Here is a 27,500-nt window from a genome sequence, read left to right on the forward strand (position 1 = left end):
CATTTGCACTGTTTATTTCTTTTTGTATTTAGTTTGTGAAGATTATTTGAACCATTTGTTCATTTACACTCTGTATATTGTATTGTTAGTATTTATATTGCACAGTTGTCACTACTTGTTATATTGTTTGCATTTGTTGTTCATGTTCATATTATAATATAATTTTCTGAAGAAAAATGTTTGCTTCAGTGTTCTGTTGTAATATAACAACTTTTCTATTTACTTTACTTCCTGAACTTATTTGGACACATCTACATTGTCAGTAAATGTAATACACCTGTTTTTACTCAAAAACGCCTAGAATAATATTATAATAAATGGCTATAACTTGCTGAAGGATTGTTACATGTAGACAAAATTTCATTTGGAAGTCTAAAACAACCAAGTCCAACTTTCTAAAGGAAAAAAAACTAAACTTCAGGAAGTTCTGTTTGAGTTCACACTGAAAACACCACATTTTTTGCTGCCGTTTTTCTTAAAATTCTGTTAATTTCATAAATTCTCTGACAAAATAAATGTAAAACTGGGACTTTAAATTAGCTAGATGGAAAATTTAGGTTCTCCTGTTTAAAATGATATATGGCACTTGATGCTTGCTGCTAGAATGGGTTAGAAAAACAAAGAAAAGTACAGGTGAGTCAGGCACCCCAAAAATGTTCTAGGTCTTTAAGGGTTAATAAATACAGAGTCGATGTGAAGCCTCTCTTGTGTATATGGGCCTAAATCTCTAATGTAAGAGCAAGCTGTACACTGAACTGATCCATCTGTGGTGACAGCAAGCCACTCTCGACCCTCTCTCCATTTAGCAAAGCGCCCCGGCTCAATGCGACCTCCAACAATAGCCCCAGAAACCGAATCATTAGCTTGTAAGTCTGGGTTGTATGGTCCTTGTTCATTTGAGTCAACATGGGACTGTGAGTTCTGCTGAGGCTGGGAGTTGCCGTCCATCCTACCTGTAGTAGTAACATTCTTATTTGCAGTTTTAGGATTTTTTTGTGATGGTCCTGTGAAATACGATGATATACTGCTCTGGACCCTTTTCATTGTTCTCAGCTAGCTAGCTAGAGTTTTCGTGCTGAAATAACATAAATATTTGTACTTGGTGACATTCTGAAAAGCCGTACATGGATCAGAGTTAATGGACAGGATCAGATAAATTAGACGCAACGTCATCTATTGTATCGGAAAGCTAGCGCTGACAGTGGGTGGTCCATTCCGGATTTTATTGTTCTATCGCACTGACAGTTCACATTACAGCGCGGCTACTTCTCTAGGCTAGCCTCTGCTGAATAACGGATTGATTGCAAAGTTAAACTATTACAGTAGAAACAGTTTTACTGCTGCTTTTAAAGTAATAACGTTAACTTTACATCGCGATGCTGAGCTACAGTGAAATGATATAAAAGACAGATGCATTATCTGTGTTAGTCATTTCGCCTCATTTGCGCGAACTGGACGCGCCCGCGCCGCGCTAAACGCCACATTCGCGCCGCAGGACCTCTACATTGACTTAACATTGAAATCACTCGCGCCAGACGCTCAAAAGTGAGTCAGTAATCTAAAAACCTTTGCTTTGGCCTCAATTGAGTGAAACACCGTATGTGTAACTTCGGCCATTCTCAGTGGTGTGACTGGGACACTAACTCTGCTTGTCATCATAGAAACAGATAATCAGATTGTGATATTTATTCCCGCTTCAGTAATATGCTGAATATGCTGCCTTCCTTTGTTTCGACACAAAGCTCCACTGCCCAGCGGACCGGCTGCAACCGTCTCGCAAGTGTTGATAGGCTATTACTCGTGAGGTGTAACCGAGTGTAACCAATCAGATAGCGCCGTGGGCGGGACATTGAGCAAGTCTGCAGAGTGGTGAATACAGAGAGGCTGCGCGGCAGCTATATCAGAGCCAGCCAAAGTAGCGCATTTTAAAATAAAATTGCCTTTAATCAAACCACGGATCCGTGATACGTTTTGTGATCCGTCTCGCCACCAGTGTAGTAGCACTGATCACTTTGAGGGGGGGGATAAATTTATCCCCACCGGGAATAAAAATAATTAAGCAGAGGCAGGGATACATTGACCAGAAAGGGGGAAATCCCACGCATCCCCCCCGGCAAATCGCACCCTGTATATATATATATATATGCAGAATCTGAATTAAAATGTGTTTGATTTAAGCCTACATTTCAAAATTTTGTGTCATAAAATTTCTTGTTTTTAAGCCTGCGGTGTGTCACGTGACAAGTAATGACGCGTCACCATGGAAACCATTAAGTGACACATTCTAAATAACGGTCGCCTTAACACCCCCTGATCTGCCAAACAACAGCAGTGCTATTTTACCACTAGAGGGCAGAACATCTTAAGGGATGACAAAATGTACAACGGCATTGGTGTGTGTATTTTGAAGCCAAATTAAAATGCAACGATGATCCACTTTTGCCACAAGTAAAAAAACAACAGCAACAACACTAGTACTGGGGAAAGAATAAGGAAAAGTTAAAGTAATTGAAAAAAATGTAAAACAACAGAACCCTTATACAGAACAGAACTTTTGCCAAAGCTGTGCATATTTCTATTTATATGCAGTACATTTGGATCACCAAGTATTGCTGTTATTTGTATTGTCATGTCTTGATAATTTTATGATCTGCAAAGTCTTGGGTCTTATGTCTTTCAGGCCAGTGTTCAGTACCCACAGTGCTCTGCTGTGCTGGACATAATAACGAATGCTACCGTGGGTGTTTCTGTGACGAGGTTTGCGTCCAAATCGGTGACTGCTGTCCTGACTACCAGCAGACGTGCGTTCAATGTAAGACTTAATAATCTCAACACAAAACATCCATCCAAGAAGTCTTAATAAATGTGTAAAAGTGTTATAAATCATCTTCCTCATTCCTCACCATCTTTAGCAATGACACCACACTCACCAACTTTGTCATCCTCATCATCTTCACTGCCAGTTACTTCATCCTCATCATCCTCACTGCCAGTTACTTCATCCTCATCATCTTCACTGCCAGTTACTTCATCCTCATCGCCAGATACTTCATCCTCATCAACTTCATTGCCAGTTACTCTATCTTCACAAACCTCAGCATCATCATCATCCTCACAGTCAACAACCTTTCCAACATCTTCATTATCAATAGCCTCACCATCAGGTGATAATTTTAACTATTTGAATCATTTAAATTGGCTGTATACATCATTATGCATGTAAGCCTGTTACCGCATGATTTTTATGCGAGTTAACATTTTCTAGGTTAGGAAAACACTGAAACTGAGTGATTCATGCTTAAAAAAACAGCCTGGTATCACAATTATTCCATGTTAAAGAAGCTGATCTGCCAAACAACAGTAGTGCTATTTAACCACTAGAGGGCAGAACATCTTAAGGGATGACAAAATGTACAACGGCATTGGTGTGTGTATTTTGAAGCCAAAATAAAATGCAACGATGATCCACTTTTGCCACAAGTAAAAAAACAACAGCAACAACACTAGAACCGGGGAAAGAATAAGGAAAAATTAAAGTAATTGAAAAAAATGTAAACCAACAGAACCCTTATACAGACCAGAACTTTTGCCAAAGCTGTGCATATTTCTATTTTTATGCAGTACATTTGGATCACCAAGTATTGCTGTTATTTGTATTGTCATGTCTTGATAATTTTATGATCTGCAAAGTCTTGGGTCTTATGTCTTTCAGGCCAGTGTTCAGTACCCACAGTGCTCTGCTGTGCTGGACATAATAACGAATGCTACCGTGGGTGTTTCTGTGACGAGGTTTGCGTCCAAATCGGTGACTGCTGTCCTGACTACCAGCAGACGTGCGTTCAATGTAAGACTTAATAATCTCAACACAAAACATCCATCCAAGAAGTCTTAATAAATGTGTAAAAGTGTTATAAATCATCTTCCTCATTCCTCACCATCTTTAGCAATGACACCACACTCACCAACTTTGTCATCCTCATCATCTTCACTGCCAGATACTTCATCATCATCATCTTCATTGCCAGTTACTCTATCTTCACAAACCTCAGCATCATCATCATCCTCACAGTCAACAACCTTTCCAACATCTTCATCATTAATAGCCTCACCATCAGGTGATAATTTTAACTATTTGAATCATTTAAATTGGCTGTATGCATCATTGTGCATGTAAGCCTGTTACCACATGATTTTTATGCGAGTTAATATTTTCTAGGTTAGGAAAACACTGAAACTGAGTGATTGTCATGCTTAAAAAACAGCCTGGTATCACAATTATTCCATGTTAAAGAAGCTGATCTGCCAAACAATCCAATCCAATCCCAATCCAATTTTATTTATATAGCACAATTTAAATAAACACAAGGTTTCCAAAGTGCTGCACACAAAAATAAAAATACAATAATAATGAATAACAAACAGAAGCATAATAGTACAATGAACTCAATAGATAAAGTAACAAAATTTAAAGTTTAACAACAAATAAATATAAAATCCTTAAGATAAAATAATTGAAGTCAACTTCCTACTAGGTGTTAAAAGCCAAGGAAAAGAGGTGGGTCTTTAGGTGGGATTTAAAAACAGACAGAGAGGAGGCCTGTCTGATGTGCTGAGGCAGACTGTTCCAAAGTTTTGGAGCTGCCACTGCGAAGGCACGATCCCCTCTGAGCTTCCGCTTTGTTTTAGGCTCTCTCAGGAGCAGCTGATCTGCTGACCTGAGAGACCGGGAAGGAGTATAAAATTGTACAAGCTCAGAGAGGTATAGCGGGGCAAGACCATTGCAGGATTTAAAAACAAATAGAAGAATTTTGAAATTAATTCTAAAATGAATGGGCAACCAATGGAGTGAGGCTAAAATGGGGGTAATGTGCTCATGTTTTCTTGTGCCAGTTAAAAGTCGAGCTGCAGCGTTCTGTACCATCTGGAGCCTAGAGATGGTCGACGCACTGACCCCCACATACAGTGCGTTACAGTAATCCAGCCGAGTAGTTATGAAAGCGTGAACTACTGTCTCAAAATGCTGTCTGGAAAGAATCGGTTTTATTTTGGCCAGCTGCCTCAGGTGAAAGAAACTTGATTTCACGACAGACCTGATCTGGCTCTCAAGTTTAAAATCGGGGTCCATCTTCACCCCCAGGTTTGTAATGGTGGGTTTCATGTACTGTGTTAGGGGACCAAGATCTGGCAGGGGGGTTCCAGTGGATCCATTAAAAACCATCACCTCTGTTTTGTCATGATTAAAATTAAAAAAATTAAAAGACATCCAGGCCTTGATGTCATCCAGACATTTCAGTAATGCAATAAATTTGGCTGTCGTCCGCATAACAGTGGAATAGAATCCCATGCTTCCTAATTATGGAGCCAAGCGGGAGTAGGTAAAGAGAGAAGAGGAGAGGGCCAAGCACTGAGCCCTGTGGGACCCCACATGAGAGGGGAGCAGAGGATGACACAGAGTCGCTGAGGCTAACACAAAACGTTCTATCAGCCAGGTACGACCTGAACCAATCCAATGCCACGCCTCTAATGCCCACCCACTGGTCCAGGCGAGAAATTAGGATCTCGTGGTCCACTGTGTCGAAGGCAGCAGTTAAATCTAAAAGCACGAGAATCACAGAATCACCAGAGTCTGTAGCTAATAAGATATCATTAAAAACTCTTAAAAGTGCTGATTCAGTGCTATGCAGGGATTTAAAACCGGATTGGAAAATCTCGAGAATATTTTGGTGTTCCAAAAAGGCCATTAATTGACCATAAACTACTTTCTCAATGATTTTTGAAAAAAAAGGGAGTTTAGAGATGGGCCTGTAATTGGCAAGAACAGCAGGATCTAGCCCTGTTTTTTTAATCAGTGGCTGCACCACTGCATGTTTAAAATTCAAAGGGACCACACCTGAGGACAGACTACTGTTAATGACTGAAGTAACGTAAGGACCTACAGTAGGGAAGATCTCCTTAAAAAATCGCGCAGGGACAGCATCATTTGGAGAACCTGAGGGCTTCATATGACCAACAATCTCCTGTACGAACGACAGCGTCACAGGCTCAAACTGGTTAAAAATAGCAGAGCAGGTGACAGAGATTGAAGGGTCATACGCAGAGGGGGAAATTAAAGCCCTAGTAGAACAAACCTTGTTGATAAAAAAATTAAGAAAATTTTCACAAACAACAGGGGAGGTCTCCATACTGACAGATTGTGGGTCATTCAGGACAGAGTCAATAGTCTTGAACAAGATGCGAGGCTTGTGGCAGTTTGACACGATGATGTCCGACAAATATTTTCTTTTAGCAGCTTTCACAGTTGTTTGATAGCGTCGCCAACAGTCCCTAAGCATTTCAAAAAACACCTGCAGTTTGTCCCTCTTCCACCTGCGCTCAGCTCTGCGACACTCACGTCTAATAGCCAGAGTTGCGTCATTCAACCAGGGCTCAGATCTGATTTTAGGCTGCCTGGTTTTTAATGGAGCCACAGTGTCTATTACATGCTTACAGGTGGAGTGAAACCATGAACTGAGCTCCTCAGTAGAGGACACAGTCTCAGGAAAGACGCAGCTAAGATTGAAGGCAGTGGAGAACTGAGCGGCAGTGGAAGGGTTAATAATACGACAGCGCCGAACAGCAGCAGCAGATCTAACTGTAGTATTACAGGCAAGAGCAACCTCAAACAGAACGGGCATATGATCAGAGAAAGTTGCATCACATATCTCAAGATTAAAAACAGGCAGACCATAAGATAAAACAAGATCAAGTGTGTGTCCACGTTCTTGTGTAGGTCCAGACACAGACTGCACAAGATTAAACGAATCAATAAGGTTTAAAAAGTCCGTTGCCATTGGCTTATCAGGACAACATACATGAACATTAAAATCACCGACAATAAGGACTCGTCATATTTAGGCATGATTTCAGCCAGAAAAACAGAAAATTCATTTATGAAGTCCTTGTTGTACTTTGGAGGTTGATAGACCACGGCACACAGTACGATGTGAGGGTAACCCAGCACAAATAAAGTGAGTTCAAAGCTGGTAAAAGAGGATGACGGAGATTGCAGCTTACACTTATAAAAACTCTTAAAAACAGTGGCTGTTCCTCCTCCTCGACCAGACATCCGAGGTGAGTTAAAATAACAGCAATCGTGGTAATAGTTCAGTGAAGGCGCTGGACTCACCAACAGTCATCCACGTCTCAGTCACGAAGAGAAAATCCAATTCTCTGGAAGTGAAGAGATCCTTTAAGATAAAAGTTTTGTTCGCTAGTGATCTAGCGTTCACCAGACCGAGTCTGGCAGGAACCGGTGGATCTGCGGTATCAGCTGTCCGGGGAGTCCGACACAGAGGCCGCAGGATGCAGTGATTCACCCCGCGCCAGCGGGGGCGAGGAGAGCAGGGACCGCGGGCCTGAAACCCATCATCCGGGCCAACGACAGGTATCAGCCAGGGGTCGTCAGGTTCCAGTAAGCGCCGGGAAATAAGACCGCCACACCCGCCTCCAAACTCGGTCCAAGGAGCAGAAGAAAAGTCCACCACATAAGCCTTCAGCCTCACCAGCCGACCGCTACGTCTACCCCGACGTCTACCCCGACGACGGGTGCGCTTACGCCGAGGAAGTGGGTGCGGGAGGCGGCATAGGTGAGCAGGGATCCTCGCCAGGAACGGGGGTAAATTCCCACGTCCAGAATGGTCCGACTTTACTAAAACTTCGGCGTAAAGACGTAGATCCAGCAGTGTTTGGCGATTGTACACCAGCAGAGAGTTGACATTCAGAGCAACAAGTGATACATACAGCACAAACACACAGAGCGCAAACAGAGACAGACGGCAAGCCACACACACTGGCGCCATTCTTGTCAGTTCAATAATTCAAACAACAGCAGTGCTATTTAACCACTAGAGGGCAGAACATCGACTTAAGGGATGACAAAATGTACAACGGCATTGGTGTGTGTATTTTGAAGCCGAAATAAAATGCAACGATGATCCACTTTTGCCACAAGTAAAAAAACAACAGCAACAACACTAGAACCGGGGAAAGAATAAGGAAAAATTAAAGTAATTGTAAAAAATGTAAAACAACAGAACCCTTATACAGACCAGAACTTTTGCCAAAGCTGTGCATATTTCTATTTATATGCAGTACATTTGGATCACCAAGTATTGCTGTTATTTGTATTGTCATGTCTTGATAATTTTATGATCTGCAAAGTCTTGGGTCTTATGTCTTTCAGGCCAGTGTTCAGTACCCACAGTGCTCTGCTGTGCTGGACATAATAACGAATGCTACCGTGGGTGTTTCTGTGACGAGGTTTGCGTCCAAATCGGTGACTGCTGTCCTGACTACCAGCAGACGTGCGTTCAATGTAAGACTTAATAATCTCAACACAAAACATCCATCCAAGAAGTCTAAATAAATGTGTAAAAGTGTTATAAATCATCTTCCTCATTCCTCACCATCTTTAGCAATGACACCACACTCACCAACTTTGTCATCCTCATCATCCTCATTGCCAGTTACTTCATCCTCATCATCCTCATTGCCAGATACTTCATCCTCGTCATCATCATTGCCAGTTACTCTATCTTCACAAACCTCAGCATCATCATCATCCTCACAGTCAACAACCTTTCCAACATCTTCATCAATAGCCTCACCATCAGGTGACTATTTTAACTATTTTAATCATTTAAATTGGCTGTATCCCACATTGTACATGAAAACCTGTTACCACATGATTTTTATTTGGGATGACATTCTAGGTTACGCCTGTTTCACACATACTCCGTTTGCATTGTGCTTTCACATACGCTGCGTTTGCAGTGCACAACTGATCCACAAACAACAGTTATTCTCTATTTTTTATTTCAAATCACTTTTTTTATTATTAGCATCTTTTATTAAAAAAAAGTTAAAGTTTTGTCAGCATTACTATTCGTACACACTACAGTTATAAGCCAACACTCTTTCATAGACGTATTCACGTATAAACTCATTTAATGCATTACTTCTATATAGATTTATATATTAAGTTGCTCAAGCAAGTGGCAAAACATTTAAACATGTACTTATGTTAATATCACAAAAAAATTAAAAATAAAACATACAATTTTGTCAATTAACAGCCGACTCTCATACCTTTACTTTTGCATTTAAATCTTTTGCATTTAAATCTTTATACAATAAATCTTGAAGGTCACAAAGAAAGTTGTCTTTCCATCTCCACGAATGAGACGAGTGTCGTTCATTATGTCGCCTTGTTGAGGTAAAGTGTAGTTTTCCTTGCTTTACCCCGGTCTTAAAGTAAAAAGATGACTGAAAATTAGTAGTATAATTTAATTAAATGCATTTATGATGAGATTACTAATCTTTAATGTCAATTTGTGTTCATGTTGACCGCGGGCCATGTGCTGTCACTTTAATTCAGTGCGTGCAGCACAGTAAAAATCACGGTGGCCAAAAGAGCTCAAGGCTCTGCAACTGAAGAAAACACATGCAAATAGAAGAACACCCACAAATTAAGAAAACATCTTCATCAGTTTCACAACACACGTGTTCTCCAAATACTCACAACACAACCAAATAAGAAACGTGCTGTAAATAACACAGACCACAACGGAAATGTTTGTGGATGTGACGAACCCGGCTGGGACGTGCTTACAGCTCAAACATCATGAAGATGTTTTCTTAATTTGCAGGTGTTTTTCACTCTATTTTTCATTTTCTTATGTTGCCAAATATTTTATTTATCAATAATAATAATAATAATAATTATTATTATTATATTGTACCATGATGGTAGTTGAACAAACTCAGGTTTACAGGATTAGTTTTGAGTTGACAAAACCAAACCAATCCAACCAGGCTTTGTTGGTACCATGATGCTGATCATCAACTTTCTCTGTCAACTCAGGCTTTGATCCTGAGTTTAGGAGTTTAGGTGTGGCATCAGAAGTAAACAGCCAATCACATGCTGAGAAGGAGTAAAACTGCGATTCATTTCTCGCGAGAGAAGCTTCTCTCTTCTGCAGAATATTACGAGATTGAAAAATATTACGAATTTAAACAAATTTACACAGCAAGAAGAAAAGAGCTATCTATGAAAGAGGACAACTAAAAGAAAAAGTCTTGCTATATTATCAGTGCAAGTAAAAATTGTGAAGTTAGTTTAAACATTTGATAAAAGTACTGAGAGAATTGAGCATTTAAGCTCATATGTAGTAATTTTATAGCTTAATCTATTGATTCTTAAGTGTATTTATATTACCTTTAAATATATGACTCTGGGCCAATTCCAATTCCAATTTTGGAAATATTAATAATCATAACTCATGGTCATAATTCATAAATCGCATATACATTTACTTTATCAATTATCGAGATTACCTTGTTCTGTAACTGGTCTGGTCATCAGTCATTCGTCCAGCGAATAAATGTAAGATTATCACAGTTAAGAAGGGGTATCCCTGTTTACAAACTCCAAGAAAGTTTATCTTCTGGCCATGAACATAAAACTTTTGGGTTTATGAATTAAAACTACTCAAAGTAGTCTATAATATCGAGCATGTAGCTTAATTAGATCTTTTGCATTTCATTGACTTCATAAAGGTGGGTTTTCAAACACAGAGACAGTCAAAGTATGAATGGGTTTTAATAAATGTAACAACTAGAGAGATTATATGAGCTACAAATATAAACGTACGTAAAAATGCAAACAATACAACAAACATTTAACCAAACAAGAACATAAGAAATAACGTGATCAGAATAAATGAAATGAAAGAGAGAAATAAGGATATAGAGAGAAGAGATAAGAGGGTAACTTAATTCACAGACCTAAGAGCTAGACACCTGAAATCAGCTTTTAGAGAGATACTTGCAAGATTTTGTACTCTTTCAGTGGAATGCTGGAAAAGGGGGACGCGCGTGTGCACGTGTCCGGCTGGTTTGCGTCTAGCGTCGTCTTCCGGTGTCGTTTCACAAGACGATGTAAAGGCTCACTTGAATTTAACGTTACCGAGAAAGTTCAGATCATTTCCCTTGTGGAGGGGAAAGGCGAATATGAACTTAGTTGCAAAGGACGGCAGGGCAGCTCCTACATGACGCGGGGGTATGCGTCCCAGAGAGAGAGGCCAAGGCCTGTTCCAGCTGGTTCCGTTGGAAGAGTAGAAGCGCTGCTCGTGGAGGAGAAGAAGTGTAAGAGGTGAGAGCGAGAGAGAGAGAGAGGGGGGTGCGAGGGTCTGCACCTTTAAAGGGAATCTGCTTCCCCCCTCTTTTTGGGACAACAGCCAATCGTATCTTCTGATCTGAAGCGGGAAAAAGTTACTTTGTTTGTGAAGAAACGCCTACTTTGACTATGTCATGTGAGAGATAGAATTCGTATTTTCTCTTTCAGAAAGATAATACCCATGAGAATACATTTCATTGCAATCTCATACATATGTGCAATTCCGTGAGATCACTACGATTAGAATGATACCAGAAATGGTGTGTACAGAATATAGGAATACAGATATGCATTTCAAATGTAGAATTCTGAGCATTTTAGGTGTTAATTGATTTCTATGATAGAACATAGACATCTCAATCTGCCATGGAAATTATACACACATAAAAATACATATCAAAAGCATTGCTATTGGATCATATGTGGAAATTTCTGTTTCAAAGTCCACGAGTGTTCTTGTGCGTGTGTGTGGAATGTCTGGAATGTCTTTGAGGCTTGTCACGTGATTCAAAGGCATGTGGGTTTTAGAGAGAGAGGGGATTTTAAACAACAGGGTTCCTTCTGTTTAAGGCACTGTGTCGGACGTGAACAGACCTCTTGTCTTCTCAGACAACGAAGGATGTGTTTGCGAGATCAGGGTTCACTAATTTGAAAAGCAGCTGACCGGATGTCATTGTCATTGTTGCTACAATATTTATTCATTTAAAATGTGCGTAATAATAACTGATAAATTAAAATCGTACATGAAAACTTAAAGTAATTGATTATGTAACTCAATTTACGTGTAATGAGTTAACCCAACACTGCTCATACATGCCGCGCCAAGTATAAGGGGTTTCTCCTTGCCATTAATGCTTGGACTCATGCCTACGTCTCCTTCCATTAAAACCTCATCACCATGATTTTGGAATGACTCGCGAGAGAAAAAAATTACGTTTCAGTCGGTTAATGGAAACGTAATTTCGCAATAATTTTTCATTGACATTTAGAAAATATCACAAATGTTTTGTGCAAATCTGTAATGGAAACAGGGCAGGAGAGTCAGCAAGTTCCCATTCCAAGCAGAACGTCTCATTTCATGTTTTTGTTTTGTTCGTTTTTTGAAAGGGACAAAGCATGTTAATGAACATTTGTACAAAATACACAATGTAAACAAGCTGGATTATAGTGTTAGGGGGTAACAGTTTAGGACCAAAGGACCAGATGTTTGAAACAAGACCAGGAGTCAGAATTATAATAAATTGAAGAAAAGTTTTGCAGAAGATAGTTTGCTGTTTCATCAGCAGAAGTCAGCTTCAAGACTCACACAGGAGTTCGTAGGCCACCCCGCTTAGGCACGTCGTGACCTTCCAGTTCTCAGATTTGGGTTGCTTGGTGCCAACATGTCAAGAACAACATCTCTCCAATAATGCCAGTGCTTAACCTGTAACCAAGAAGACACACACACACCGACACACAGCATTTCCAAGGTTGGATTTGGCCAGGCTCTAACTATAAACAGGAGTCTCGTCTCAAAACATCGAGATAATGCTTTCTTTCTCTCAAGGAGAGCAACACTTTAGTCTAAATGGAAAGTAAGGATTTAACAAAGAAATGGTCCTTTAAACTATTGGCTTCAAATGACTCCTATATGTTTTAACACGTTGAAGACCTTTCTCAAACACAAAACCAGTCCCTATTTCATTTCTGGAAGTCGGGATGGATAAATAAGCAAGCACTGTTACTGCATTCAGATATCAAATACAGACATTAAAGAATACATGAAAAGAACATTTCAGTAATCACACTGGTAACTTCTATAACAACGTAAAATCTCCAGAGAAGTAATTCAACTCAATAAAAACAATTTAGAAGGAAAAATATTTATTAATACCTTGATTATAGTCACTCATTACATATACATTGAAGCAGCAGTGGATTCCAATCCACCCCCTTCAATAGCAACATTGCTAATTTACGTCCGCAGTCCCTAGGCAGGTACACACAAGAATAAACACTCAATACACACAACACTACAAAAAAACAATACCCAAAACACACTACTAAAATTACAAAGAAAAATATTTACACACCTCATTTGTCATAAGTCACTTCTTTAAAAGTTCTTTAAAAGTGTGATAAGTAGAACATTGTCTTATTGACTGCGGTAAACTATTATAATATTTGCTCCCTATCACAGATAATACTTTCTGACCAAAAGATGTTTGCCTATATGGTACTGCACAATCCCCTCTTCTAATGACAGGCCTGGTACCAATACCACAATCTGTCCTCTGTTTTATAAATTCGTTCAGTGGAGGTGGGGCAAGCCCATGCCAGACCTTATAAATAAAAAAAATGCATAATTGAAATTTCAAAACTCAATAAATTATGTTTTTTTTTTTGTTTTTTTTTTACAGTGATGTTTTTTTTATTTTTTTATCCAATACTTGTATTACCTTCTTATACAGTGTTTCTATTAACTTTAGAGTTGTGTCACCTGTGAATGACCAACTATTGAAACAATACTGGATATGTGAAAATAAAATCACTGAATGTAAATACAACCTTGCAGCACCAACTGTCAAGAATGGCCTAATGTACTTTAAATTCTTTAAATTCAATTTTACAATATTAGACAACTTTTTTTTTTTTTTTTTATATTATTTTTTATTGAGGTTTTCAAACATCAAAAACTAAAAATAACAGACAAAAAGACCCTTCGAAAAACAAATCTGTGCAATGTGTAAAATGAATCAAAAGTACTATAAAAAGGAAGACGTACATAAAGCCAACCTCTATTACAGAGTGTAATCACAATAATTACAGAAAGTGATTATTACAGATCAGAAAAACATAAATAAATAATTTAATCCTTCTGGTTTGACAAAAAGGTAAAAACTGGTTCCCACATCTTATCAAATTTTGCAGGGTTCCCGGATAAAGAGTATCTAATTCTTTCAAGATGTAATGTAGAAGTGAGTCCAGTTAGCCAGTCAGAAAAAAGGGGTCTGGTATTTTTCTTCCACAAAAGCAATATTAGACAACTTTTTTACACGGCTTTTAAAAGTAAGAGTATAATCCAAAGTAACCCCAAGATATGTAAACTCTTTAACAACTTCAAGTTCCTCCCCTCTCAGAAATATATTTGAATGTGTCATCTCTACTAACTGTTTTGAAAACTTTATACAGTTTTTTTTTGTGTTCAATACTAAACCTGTCCTGGTAAGCCAATCCTGTATTTTGGTCATAGCAGAAGTCAAAGTAATCGAGGCTTTTTAAAAATTCTTAGGCTGGTTAAAATTACTATATCATCTGCATACAATAATAATAATAATAATAATTCGTTACATTTATATAGCGCTTTTTCTGAGACCTCAAAGCGCTTTACATAGATGGGGGAATCTCCTCAACCACCAAATGAACCATACAATGAACCATACAAATGAACATTTACATCTTTACATACTCCAGGTAAATCCTTAATTAAAAGTGAAAATAGAATTGGTCCTATAATAGAACCTTGTGGAACCCCCTTGGGGAAAGCAGTGTAAGAACATTTTATACCATCGATACATACACGTTGTTTCCCATTTGAAAGATAAGATTTTATCCAAAGTATTGCTTCCTCTGAAAATTTTTAATTTGTTAGTTTAGATAAAAGCAACTGATGGTCAACAGTGTCAAATGCATTCTTTAGATCTAAAAAGACAGCACCAACACACGCATTCTTATCTAATAAGCATTTCACTTTCTCAACAAACAAAGAGTTTGCAGAATCTGGTGAATAATTACTGCGAAAACCAAATTGCATTGGATATAAAGAAGTAAAATCCTTATTTAGATGATTAGTCAAAAGATTAGCTAGCCATTTTTCTGCTACCTTAGATATAATCAGAAGGATACTAATTGGCCTATCATTTTTCAAATTTGATTTATCTCAAGATTTGTAAATTGGGACAACTGTAGCCACCTTCTAAGTAGATGGAACAACTGCTTGGCTAAAGGACAAGTTTACCATGTGTGTTATTGGGCATACTAAAGAATCTTTATTTGATTTTAAAAATGTTTCAAGCCCATAGGCATCATTTGCTTTGGAGCTTTTTAATGCATCAATAATATACTTCTAACTCAGTTGTTTCATCTATTTGAAAAATCGGTTGATCAAATTGAATAGGTCTATAAGTAACATGTTTTATGGTAAAAAGCTGGGTTAATTCATCAACTGAATTTATAAAATGTGCATTAAAATTAGTGGCTATAGTTAAAGAATCCTTTACTAAAATGCTGTTCATTTTAAGCTCTAAACTTTTATCAATGTTCTTTTGTTTTCCAGCTAATTTATTTATGTTTTGCCAGATTTTTTTTCGACTCCTCAATAATATTCATAAAAAAATGGCTTTGGCCGTTCGTAAAGTCTGTATTACTTTATTCCTCATAGAAGTGTATTTATATAGATGAGTTAAAAGACCAGAATTCAGCGATTTTATTTATTCATTTATTTTTTAAGGAGCTTATCTCTATCCTTCATCAATTTCCTACATTCATTGTTAACCCAGGGCAACGTGTTCCCTTTTATTTTTGTTAACCGTAGTAAAAAACTCAAATACTTCTTTAACTTTTCCCAAAAAATAATCAGAGCCTCTCTCTATGTTTTTGCTTTGCAGGACTTCACTCCAATCAATCTCTTTTAAAGCTATTTCAGGATTTAGTTGCTGATTTTTAGGGACTATAATCATGATAAGAAATTTAAAAAGCGTTGCTTTGTTAGTTTTCTTGAAAAGAAAATTACATTATGATCAGACAGCCCTGTCAACAGGTAATAATGCTGTACAATTCTTTCAGGCTTATTTGTAAACAATAGATCTATTCTAGTTTTAGAATGAGGGGTTATTCTAGTAGGCTGTTCTATCAGCTGTGTAAAGTTAAAATAGTCAAAAATCTGTTTTAAATTTTTTCTTTCCTTCCTTTCATTCCAATTAATATTAAAATCTCCCATGATAATTACTTCCTTTTTCAAATCACAGTGGTTAAGAAGTTGTTTCAATTTGTCATAAAAATTCAACTTTGCTGAAGGTTTATGATACATACAAATTAAAGTAAAAGACATTTCAGCAGAAAGTGAGATATCCACACCAACACACTCAAGACCAACTTCACTTGGCCATTCAATTTGATTACATTTTAAAGTGCTTTTTACATACACTAAAACCCCTCCACCCCCCCCCCCCCCCCCCCCCCTGCTCCCGATCTTGTCTAAAAACATTATATCCAGGTATATTTACTACTGACTCCGAGGAGAAACAATTTAACCAAGTTTCTGATAATCCTAGAAAGTCAATATTGGAATTACAGAGTAAATGTTCAAGTTGTTTGCGTTTAGGAGTCATACTCCGGATGTTTTAAATGTCCGCCAAACAATCCTTTCATTTTACATCGTGTATCCCAGACAATTTTAGCCTGATTCAAAGTTTGGAAAAAATGTCTTGATCGATGCATTATCATTACCGGATTCCTCGGTTTGAAGGATCTGTTCAAATGTACGTACAAACAGACGGGTGTTGTGGGTAGCAGAGTCAAACACTCACCACCAACAGGTTCAGCACTTTGAGCTGTTTTTCCATAGGGTTGTGGACCAGGATTAAGTTCTATATCTCCAGCCAAAAGTAATATTAATGCTAATTGAAAATATCCCAGTGGAGAGTAATTGTTGGATGACAATACCTTCTCGTGAGTCACTGAGGTACAAGCTGACTTTACATTCCCATTATTTAGAATTTTAGAGTACAGTGCGTGTTGACTCCTCAAAACCAGGGGGAAAACACCATCCTTGCTTGCTTTAATATATCAGTGTCGCAATGATAGTAGCCTACCAATATTGTTAAAATATGCAACATTACAATCCAATTTAACAGAAAGGGTTTTACTGAGAGATTAAATTTTGTTGTCGATTCTGATAAGAAAATAGGTGGCTTTATAGAACCAGACGCGTGTGATCTTTAGCCGCCATGTTGAAGTTCACCTACCGTATTATTGAAGTTCACCTACCTTATACCTTATTACTGAGCACTTCTGAACTGTCATCTTACAGCAATGTCATTTATAACAGTCATTGGGTTTTTCATGTCAATGGTGGTCATGATGGAAATTGTTATTTATTTATTTGTGCAAAAAAATCTTTTTGGTCAATTTTCAATGCGTAAATAGAATCTCTATATCCTTCAGCCACTTTGATGTATTGACATACTTTAACACATATGGATAGGTCAAGATCCAAATCACTGCATGCTTCCATGTCCTTTTGTGCAATGGTCTTCTTCTTGTCTGTTTTAGTTTGTAGTACTTGCACTGAAAATGAGGCTTGCCAGGAGAGAGATGGTGTCTATGGCTGTTGTTGCTTGCAAGGACAAAGACCAAATCCTGAAAACTTTGGTAAGTGCTCTCACACTTGTTGTGTATTCATACATTAATCAAAAAACAAACCAAAAAAACATCAGTTTCACAGTCTACATCAGCATTTCCCAACCGGGTGCCGTCTGGCAAGAGCAGGGGTGCCGTGTAAAAACTCCTTCAAACATTTTTTAAAAAATGTGTAAAAAATTATTTATGTACCATCAATCTCTGATGTCTCCAATAACAACAAATAACGCACACAAATTTATAATAAAAATGCAAATTTTTGGCATGGAATTGCATATATATATGACCCCTAGGGGGCGCTCTAACACACACAATTTGAATATCTAAGCTAGAAAACCCAAAGCGCGGCCCTTTAAACTATTTAGGCAAGTTGTGTCCAATGAAGGAACAGAAATGGGACTGATGTACTCAAATATAATTTTATTAAACACTAGACAAAATAATATACTGATTGGCAATCAGAGCAGACAAATGTTCCCCCTAGGTAACCGTGAACAATTCTACAATAAATAAGTCACAGTGAATAAAAGTCTCATAGTAAATGAGTTACAGGATATAAAGTCTAACAATACCAAGACTACAGTGAATGAAGTCGAATAAATAGATGCTGTTCACATACACACACACACTCCAACACTGCAAGAGACACTTCAAACCAAATCGGCCGTGCACACACACACCAACACAGCATTTCACACTTCACACTAGTGAACATTGCAAAATAAGCACTGTCCCCAAAGGAGATATTGCACAATGCCCATAGGCCGAATATTGGAGTATAATTATTGCCAAACAGACAAAAAAACAAAACAAAAACACATTTAAATGAACAGGCTACCACTAGCAGGACTCCATCCTAGGCCCACCTAGGTCCAGGTCATCACAGAACGGTGGTAGCAGATCCCCAACACACACACACACACACACATAGGGTTGCAAAATTATGGGAATTTTCAAAGATGGAAACTTTCCATGGGAATTAATGGGAATTTAAGGGAATTAACAGGAATTTATGGGAATAAACGGGAATAAACTGGGAATTTTCAAATTTGAAGGTTGGCTCTTCATAGGGAACTTAAATATAGTTGAGGAAAGTATATTTTAGCATAATCTTGACTAAAACAAGCAGATGCCATTCAAATACACTTGAATATCCATGCCATTCCTCAATCACATGCACATAGCACACTGCTTACTACATGGCTATTGAGACCACACCCCCTACAGTGTGCATGCCTCCATCACATGTACAGAAGCCCAAAGCACAAGACTATTGAAGGCACACATTTGAGCCTGTGGACTAAACAAAGTGAAGTAAGTTTTGATGATATTATGGGGAAATATATTTATTAAATGTTTAAATTGCAAATATCACATACAAATGTATTCATCTAGTAGATAGCAAACTGATAAGTTAGATGCTAAATAAGCTAGCATAACTTTATTTACCACATAAGTAGGGCTGGGCGGTATGACAGTATATATCGTTACCGCGGAAGAAAATGTCAACCGTAACAGATTTTTTTTATTCTGTGTATACCGCAACATGTAAATAAGTAGGCGTGGTTAACTCACGTGCAGCGTGCGTGAGACTGAGACACTGATATTTGTCAAAGAAACATGAAGAAAGACCAAGAGGATCCACAAAAGGAATTATGTTTTCAAAATTAACGTGATATTTTCGGGGGGGAAGGCGCAGAAGTCAACTAGAGCAGTGCAGCACACTGAAAGTTTAGAGAATGCACATGCTCGCAACGGGGCTTACTTGACAAGAAGTTCATATATCAATATTCTAACGAATAGAAATAACCTTAAATAATGTATCTATCCGTCTCTTATGTGTACAGTTACTTTCAGAGTGGACACGCAAGCGGTTGCCATGGTAATGAATATGTCCAAAATTCCCCAACTTAACTTCCCATGGAAATTTACCGGAAATTTTCCGCCCCTTTGCAACCCTACACACACACACACACACACACACACACACAGAAATAAAAAGTAAAACAGAATGATTAAACTCAGGAAAAACAGTGGTTAAGGCGGGCATACACTGTGCGATTTTCGTCAGATTTTGAGCCAAATTCTGACTCGTGCGACTCTTTTCCGGGTCGGGCCGATTTTCAGCTTTGTCGTGCGTCGTTTGTCGTGCAGTGTTCGTGCAGTGTACAGGGGGAAACGAGAGGCGATTAACCTCTCACGACCGGCAATCAGATGGTCGGATGAATTTCTGGCATGTTAGAAATTTTGGTCGCTCACCGTGACTATATCGCACAGTTGAAGCAGAGCTACGAACCGATAGCCCTAAACTGCGTCTGCGCGAAAACATAAGTTTCATCTGCAGCAAAAAAAAAGAAAAGAAAAGAGGGTGATCTTTAAGTTCTGTAGTTCAAACTAGCTACAAATTACTGTTGATTACCTCCAGTTCCTGTTGCAAAATGGATAAACCATTACCCACGTCTTCAAAGCCACCTGCGATGTACACTTCACCTCTTTTATTAATTTGTTAAACAATGTTTTTGAAATAAAGCTGTTTTTAAATTTTCATTGATTAATTATTGCAGTGTTCGGACATATTATAGACTGTTGATAATTAATTATATGCCTATAATTCATTGTAATCTACCTAAATGTTTTAGACAATTTTCAATGAGGAGGAGTAAGCTTCTATGTAATATTTTATTATCTTCACAGCGCGTTGGTTTTGCAGTGATGCGCTATGAAATTATTGCGTGGCAATTATTTATAATTATAATAGCCTATCAGTTTAATAATAAAAGTAGCCTAGGCCTTCCCTAATAATAATAATAACAACAATAATACAATAATACTAATAAAAATTGTATACATAAATTGGAAATGCTAAATCATCTTGAAATTGATAGCTGATGCTTGTTTTGACAATCTCTCTGGATACATATCTATAGGCGCAACCCGGCACGAGGGTTTATCGCGCTGATAGGCGCATATTTCACACGTATAGTGTGAGCAGTGAAGTCGCAGCTCGACGTTCAGAACGCACAGTGAAAGCACATAAATCCTGAGTTTTGGCTTTACATCACATGCAATCTACTCGTTCAGTGTGAGTAGGTACCTTGCTGAAATCGCACTGACATCACACAGTGCATGCCCGCCTTTAATTAGACAGACGAAGGCAATCCTCCTGTAATCACAAGCATAAGTGGTTTATGATGCGATGTTTTATAGCATCATGACAATTTAAAACAATATTAAATCTCTGATTGAAAGATTATGACAAAAAAAGAGATTAGATTAACTTAATTTAATGGACACCATCCTAGATGAATTAAAGCTAAATGCCCCATAACAATAAAGTTAAACGGTGTGGATGACTAATAGCTGTGCACACTCTCACCTGTGTTGCTTCTATTCATAGGAAATATCAAAAAGGAAACGATCAGCGCTAAACATTACACGTTACGTCGAAAAGAAAAAGGTTTAGTTTACTTACATTGCTGCAAACCCGTGTAGAATCACTACTCGCTATTATGCGAGCAAGTTTCTGTAGACTCCAGACCGAGCTACAAATAAACAAAGAGCTGTGTTAGGCGCTTCTCAATGAGTTTAGTGTTAACGAAAAATAGGCGTAACCTTCCAAAAAGACTCACGTTCTCCAGTTTGCACAGCCAAAACACCAAGAGGCTCACTCTTCAACTCACACCGCACTAATGTTTTCCTGTCCATGTCTCAGGACACATTTAAAGGGACACGTCAACACGTCACTTACGCCACCTGATCCAAATAATCAGTGCCAGTGAGCAAGCCTTAAAGGTACACTTCCCGTCTCAACCACCCTACCCGCTACATATATAATCTATGAAATCCTTTATCTGCTTAGATGCTGTGGAGTCTTGTACCAGCAGCACCGGCTTCATATCTCTATCCCGCTGCCAGCTCTTTGAATCTGGTTTTTATCCTGAGCACCTGCACCTAAATGACCCAAGCTGCACTGGAACCCTTGAGGATGGCAGACTTCTGTTTTATTTTGACAATAAAGGCCACATATGTGGTACTACTCTGATGGTAATGATCTTTCCATTTCTGTTTCATCACTAGAGCTACTAAAGAGATTTATCAATACATACAGTCCTTTGTGTGTAATTATTAGTAAGTTGTCCCATAGCTTGAAATTGACATTTGTTCACATCCTCATAGAGCAACAGGACTCACTTCATCTACCAAAACTCCATTCAGTCTGACCTGACGGACACTGACCACAGCATCATTTCAAGACAGATATGGATGAACATGACATTTTCTTGTGCGTACCCTCTGATCCAGACCATATCTATGCCCATGGGTTTCAGAGCCGAAGGCGGGTAAGAATACTCAATATCTATTAATGTTATTTAAAGAACCTGAATTAACAGTTGTACTTTAATTTATTACAGTTGAAGATTAATACGTACTGCAACAAATGTATTGCTTATTGTTAGTTGATTTTAGTTTATGCACATTAATTGGGACCTCAAGTGTAACATTTTTTTAATTGCAGTGATTGCAGCAAAGGAGGGCTGTGATTTTGATAAATCACCATGTTTTGCCAATTTGCATTCACTTTCTAATATTTAACATGTCTGTCTTTTAGAACATGACAGAGACTGCTGCTTATATACTCAAATTAATAGAATCCGTTATCTAATTTAGGACTTTCCAGAGAATTTCCACCTCATCCACAATGGGTTAAAAGTGTTGATAAAGGTTACAGTGGTTATAAACCAGGTTTGCAGTCTTAACTTGATAACTGAAAGGCTGGAGGTTTGAGTGTCATAAGGCATGAGCTATCACCATTACAATCGACTTAGGTCCTGGTTGCTGTTATTTTTATGTTTTTGCCTACAGTGTGATAAGTGAGGAACTTGCTGGCCAGGGCACATACCAGATCCGCATGATTCCCTACCATGATGCAGAGTTTACTAGCCCATATGACCAAATGCAGGAGGTGCAAATGCAGGTGAACCAGCAGATATATGTGGCTGTTGAGGTGGAAGGAGTTGATAGAGACCAGATTGCAACAGTTCTGAACAACTGCTGGGCCACACCTGTTAACGATGCCGAATATCATGTTCGCTGGAATCTGATTATCAACGAGTGAGTTACTTGATGTTTAAATTGTTATATGATTAAATTGTTTCAATCTGAAAGTGAATATAGCAAAATTGGATAACACTTTAGAATAATGGTCCATCATTAATAGGTAACTATGCAGGAAGTAATGCAGTAAAAATGAGTACTACATTAGTACTATTAACTAATTTACATTTTTATTCATTTAGCTGACGCTTTTATCCAAAGCGACTTACAATTGCTATATATATGTCAGAGGTCGCACGCCTCTGGAGCAACTAGGGGTTAAGTGTCTTGCTCAGGGACACATTGGTGTCTCACAGTGGATTCGAACCCGGGTCTCTCACACCAAAGGCATTTGTCTTATCCATTGCGCCACACCACCCCTATAATATGGGGTTCCACTAATATGGAAACAAGATCAAGAAATAGTGAATTTAGGGCTGAAATAGTTCTTTATTAGATAATCAACAATCACAGATTGAGATTAGCCTCCTTAGACTATTAACGTACTATGACCAATTTGAAAGAATTACCAATTAATTACTATTCACAACATTAACGTATCTGAAACGAGCAATTATAATTGATTTTTTTACTCTGGAAATGTTTATAAAATGCATCTTAAGAAAAAGTTGCGCCTCAGATCTATTTATCTATTTCATTTTTAAATGATCGTAGTCACATAGGTCAGATTTGATCAGCCCAGAGAGGATTTAGCATTTTATTTTATGGCACTAACCAATGTAAAATAGACAATTGCTCACATCTCAGACAAGTTAATGTTGTGATTAGTAATTAAATAGTAATTCTTTATAATTGGTCATAGTTAGATAATAGTTCTTCATGAGGTGAATTTAATTCAATAATGATTGATTACATAATAAGAAACTGGCACAGTCCTAAATTAGCTATTACCTAATGATTAGTTCATGATGTTTCTGTTACGTACTGCTCCGAGACACGAGGGTAGAAGATCCAAATGCAGTTTTATTTAAAGGGTTAAGCAGAATCGTAATCAAAATCCAGGCAAAGGTCATACACAGGCAGGCAATCAAACAAACAAACAGACAAATCCAGAGGGTGAGGCAGAAACAGGAAAACCAGGACACGGGCAGAGATCAAGAACCAGGAATGACAACGACAACAACGGAAATGCAGTTGGAATAACGTACAAGACTTCGCAGGGAATGATGAGGTAAACCAGGCTTATATGGGGTGAACTAAACAATATAATGAGACACAGGTGAATGTGATAATCAGGAATGATGAGTCCGGGCAGTGAATTATGGGAATTGTAGTAGTGAGTGAATAATGATAGTCTGATGTGGAGTGCCCTCAGGCTCTCAAGGGCACTCCAGCTGATGACCGTTACATAGCCTCCCCTCAAAGGAGCAGCTTCCAGATGCTCCTAAAATACTCCAGGAGGGAGGTGGAGTGGAGGCTGACATGGGGGTGGGATGGAGGGCCAGGCCCGTGGAGCGGAAGAGGACCTGGAGACTGCGGCGGGATGGAAGGCCAAGGCGGAGCGGGCTGTGCAGATGCCCAGGGCGGACCATGAAGTTCAGGCGGCCAGGGCGGATCAGGCTGTGCAGGCGACCAGGGCGGATCAGGCAGTGCAGGCGACCAGGGCAGATCAGGCAGTGCAGGCGACCAGGGCGGATCAGGCAGTGCAGGCGACCAGGGCGGAGCAGGCAGTGCAGGCGACCAGGGATGAGACGACCCTTCAGGCGGCGGCGACCCAGGAACAGGAACCGGCTCAGGAACAGGAACAGACACCGGCTCAGGAACAGGAACAGACACCGGCTCAGGAACAGGAACAGGCTCAGGAACAGGAACAGACACCGGCTCAGGAACAGGAACAGGAACAGGCACAGGCTCAGGAACAGGAACAGGAACAGGCACAGACACCGTGTCGGCGGCCATCTCTGCTGAGGGCTCAAGCGACGTGGCGGTGGTCATCTCGTCTGGAGACACTGGCTCGGCGGAGACCATCTTGTCCTGGGACACTGGTTCGGCGGAGACCATCCTGTCCTGAGACACTGGTTCAGCGGCAGCCATCTTGTACGGAGACACTGGTTCGGCGGCGGCCATCTTGTACGGAGACACTGGCTCAGCGGCGGCCATCTTGTACAGAGACACTGGCTCGGCGGCGGCCATCATGTACGGAGACACTGGCTCGGAGGCGGCCATCTTGTCCGAAGACACAGGCGTGGAGTCGGCCATCTTGTCCGAAGACACAGGCGTGGAGTCGGCCATCTTGTCCGAAGACACAGGCGCAGAAAGAGGAAGAGGAACAGATTCAGGCTCAGTATCAGGATCAGATTCAGGCTCAGGAACAGATTCAGTCTCGGCGGGACGAGACTCTTGACGGGCGGACGTGACGTGAAGCTCAGTCTCTGGATCGGCTGACGTAACGTGAAGCTCAGTCTCTGGATCGGCAGAAGTGACGTGAAGCTCAGTCTCTGGGTCGGCAGAAGTGACGTGAAGCTCAGTCTCTGGGTCGGGAGAAGTGACGTGAAGCTCCACATCCGTAAAGCCCACAGTAAATGATGAGCTGCTCAGCAAAAGGGCAAGGTCTATATATTGAACTAGAGTCCAGTGAGGGGTATTGTCAGGCATGAGGTAATTAAGAATGTCATTAAGTCCATGGTGAAAAATGTCCTTTAAGACAACATCATTAAAGTTAACCTCATGGCTAAGCTCACAAAACTCCTTGACAAAATCCTCAATTGGACGGCTACCTTGGCGGAGGTTGAAGAGACAAACTGCTGGATCCATGTTGGCGAAGTCTTCTGTTACGTACTGCTCCGAGACACGAGGGTAGAAGATCCGAATGCAGTTTTATTTAAAGGGTTAAGCAGAATCGTAATCAAAATCCAGGCAAAGGTCATACACAGGCAGGCAATCAAACAAACAGACAAATCCAGAGGGAGAGGCAGAAACAGGAAAACCAGGACACGGGCAGAGATCAAGAACCAGGAATGACAACGACAACAACGGAAATGCAGTTGGAATAACGTACAAGACTTCGCAGGGAATGATGAGGTGAACCAGGCTTATATGGGGTGAACTAAACAATATAATGAGACACAGGTGAATGTGATAATCAGGAATGATGAGTCCGGGCAGTGAATTATGGGAATTGTAGTAGTGAGTGAATAATGATAGTCTGATGTGGAGGGCCCTCAGGCTCTCAAGGGCACTCCAGCTGATGACCATTACAGTTTCGATATTAGTTAAGAAACTGAATTGTTAATGCAGTACTATTTATTTGTCCTGAATTACTTCTTGCATAGTTACCTATTAATGATGGACCATTATTCAAAAGTCTCACCAAACAATACTCGGTGCCTAGTTCGCCTATGCCTGGAAACAGCCCTGCTGACCAAGTACATCATAAACAAGGCATTCAAATTTTGACATGCTCTAGTTTTCCCTTTATTACATTACTTTGAAAAACCCTCCTCCCTTCCTAGATGCCCCAACCCTGAAGATGCCACTGTGGAAGTCCTTCAGAACGGTATTGATACAACAAGCCATTTCTCCTTCAGGATGTTCACCTTCTCAGGAATTTCTGACCACTTCTTCCTGCACTGTCAGGTTAATCTTTGCCTTGTACAGAATGGCAGATGTGCTCTGGTAAGTTTGGACAGTAAAACTGCATTACTGACAGTAGCCTTCAAGCAAATTGTAAACCTTTTACAATGGGTCTTTCTAAAAGAAAACACATTCAACAGCCTTAGCTTTGTAGAAAGCATGACGTTAAATGTATTTTCTTGTCTGTCATCTTCAGTTATGCGACCATGGATATAGAAGTAGAAGGCACAGATCTTTGGACTTCCTCCACTCTTCAGCAATCTCCATGGGTCTGAAAGCTCAGTAATCCTGATGAATGAAAGAACCTGCATTGATAATCATTACTTTCAATACTTTGTTATAAAAACTTTTTTTTTCTTACGTTTTGCAAGCACTTTGTTTAAATAAGCAAATCACGTATGATAACTAACTGATCTCTAAAAATCTCTCCAATAACTGTCTGTATACATGCATTGTTTTATCGTTATTGAGGAAGTCCAATTAAAACAATATATACAAACTAAATTATTTTAGGTTGTTGGGTGGATTTGGGTTAAACTTACTATAAACTGAATTAAATGAAATAATTAGCTGTCTGTCTTTCTCTTTGTTCAAGGAGTAATCTTGGAATACAATATACCTGACTAACCTTGAATAAACCTGCTAAGAAATGAAGAAAAATCATTGTCATTTTTTTCTTGAGTTTTAGTTTCATGTGTTTAGATTGAATTAAATATTTTAGTGCTACTTACAAAGTAGTACATAGTATTGCAGAGAGTGAACAGGTCACTCAGAGGTTACACATCTCTTCTTAAAATGTAACTTGTAGTTCTGACATAGTCTTTACTGTACTAGTGTTAAGTAAAAGAAAGTTACTCTCATCCAGAGATATATATGAGGTGTTCCACTCAATGTTGCATAAATGTATCAGTTCTTTTTGAAGTATGAGGTGAGGGCTCAGACCCAGAGAAATGGAAGGATTTTATTGAGGTGCAAACAAACCAAAAGGCAAACTTAAACTACTCCGTGAACGGAAAACGCACAGTCCAGTGCTAGTAGTAAGCTTTCCAGTAGTTCAAACAGTAGAGCGCCAAGGTCATGGGTTCGATTCCCAGGGAAAGCAAGAACTGATAAGAATGTAAATGTGTACTTTGAAATGCAATTTAAGTCGCTTTGGATAAAAGCATCTGTCAAGTCAAGTCATCTTCATTTATGTAGC

At 39.2% G+C, this 27,500-nt stretch overlaps 1 protein-coding gene across 1 annotated transcript in view; it reads left to right on the forward strand.

Annotated features, from left to right (window-relative positions):
- LOC311289701 (uncharacterized protein) overlaps positions 1–26,955 on the forward strand; it is a 50,527-nt gene extending 23,572 nt beyond the window's left edge. The window contains exons 7-18 of the mRNA XM_084407925.1: positions 2,681–2,812; positions 2,913–3,164; positions 3,713–3,844; positions 3,945–4,115; positions 8,222–8,353; positions 8,454–8,651; positions 17,528–17,626; positions 21,474–21,658; positions 21,791–21,954; positions 22,478–22,726; positions 26,182–26,344; positions 26,499–26,955. Of these exons, the coding sequence (XP_084264051.1) occupies positions 2,681–2,812; positions 2,913–3,164; positions 3,713–3,844; positions 3,945–4,115; positions 8,222–8,353; positions 8,454–8,651; positions 17,528–17,626; positions 21,474–21,658; positions 21,791–21,954; positions 22,478–22,726; positions 26,182–26,344; positions 26,499–26,588 (1,967 nt within the window). The 3' untranslated portion in view covers positions 26,589–26,955. The remainder of the gene's footprint in view (positions 1–2,680; positions 2,813–2,912; positions 3,165–3,712; positions 3,845–3,944; positions 4,116–8,221; positions 8,354–8,453; positions 8,652–17,527; positions 17,627–21,473; positions 21,659–21,790; positions 21,955–22,477; positions 22,727–26,181; positions 26,345–26,498) is intronic.
- Positions 26,956–27,500: the final 545 nt, after the last annotated feature.

Source organism: Rutilus rutilus (assembly GCF_951802725.1).
Source record: "Rutilus rutilus genome assembly, chromosome: 4".
NCBI lineage: Eukaryota > Metazoa > Chordata > Actinopteri > Cypriniformes > Leuciscidae > Rutilus > Rutilus rutilus.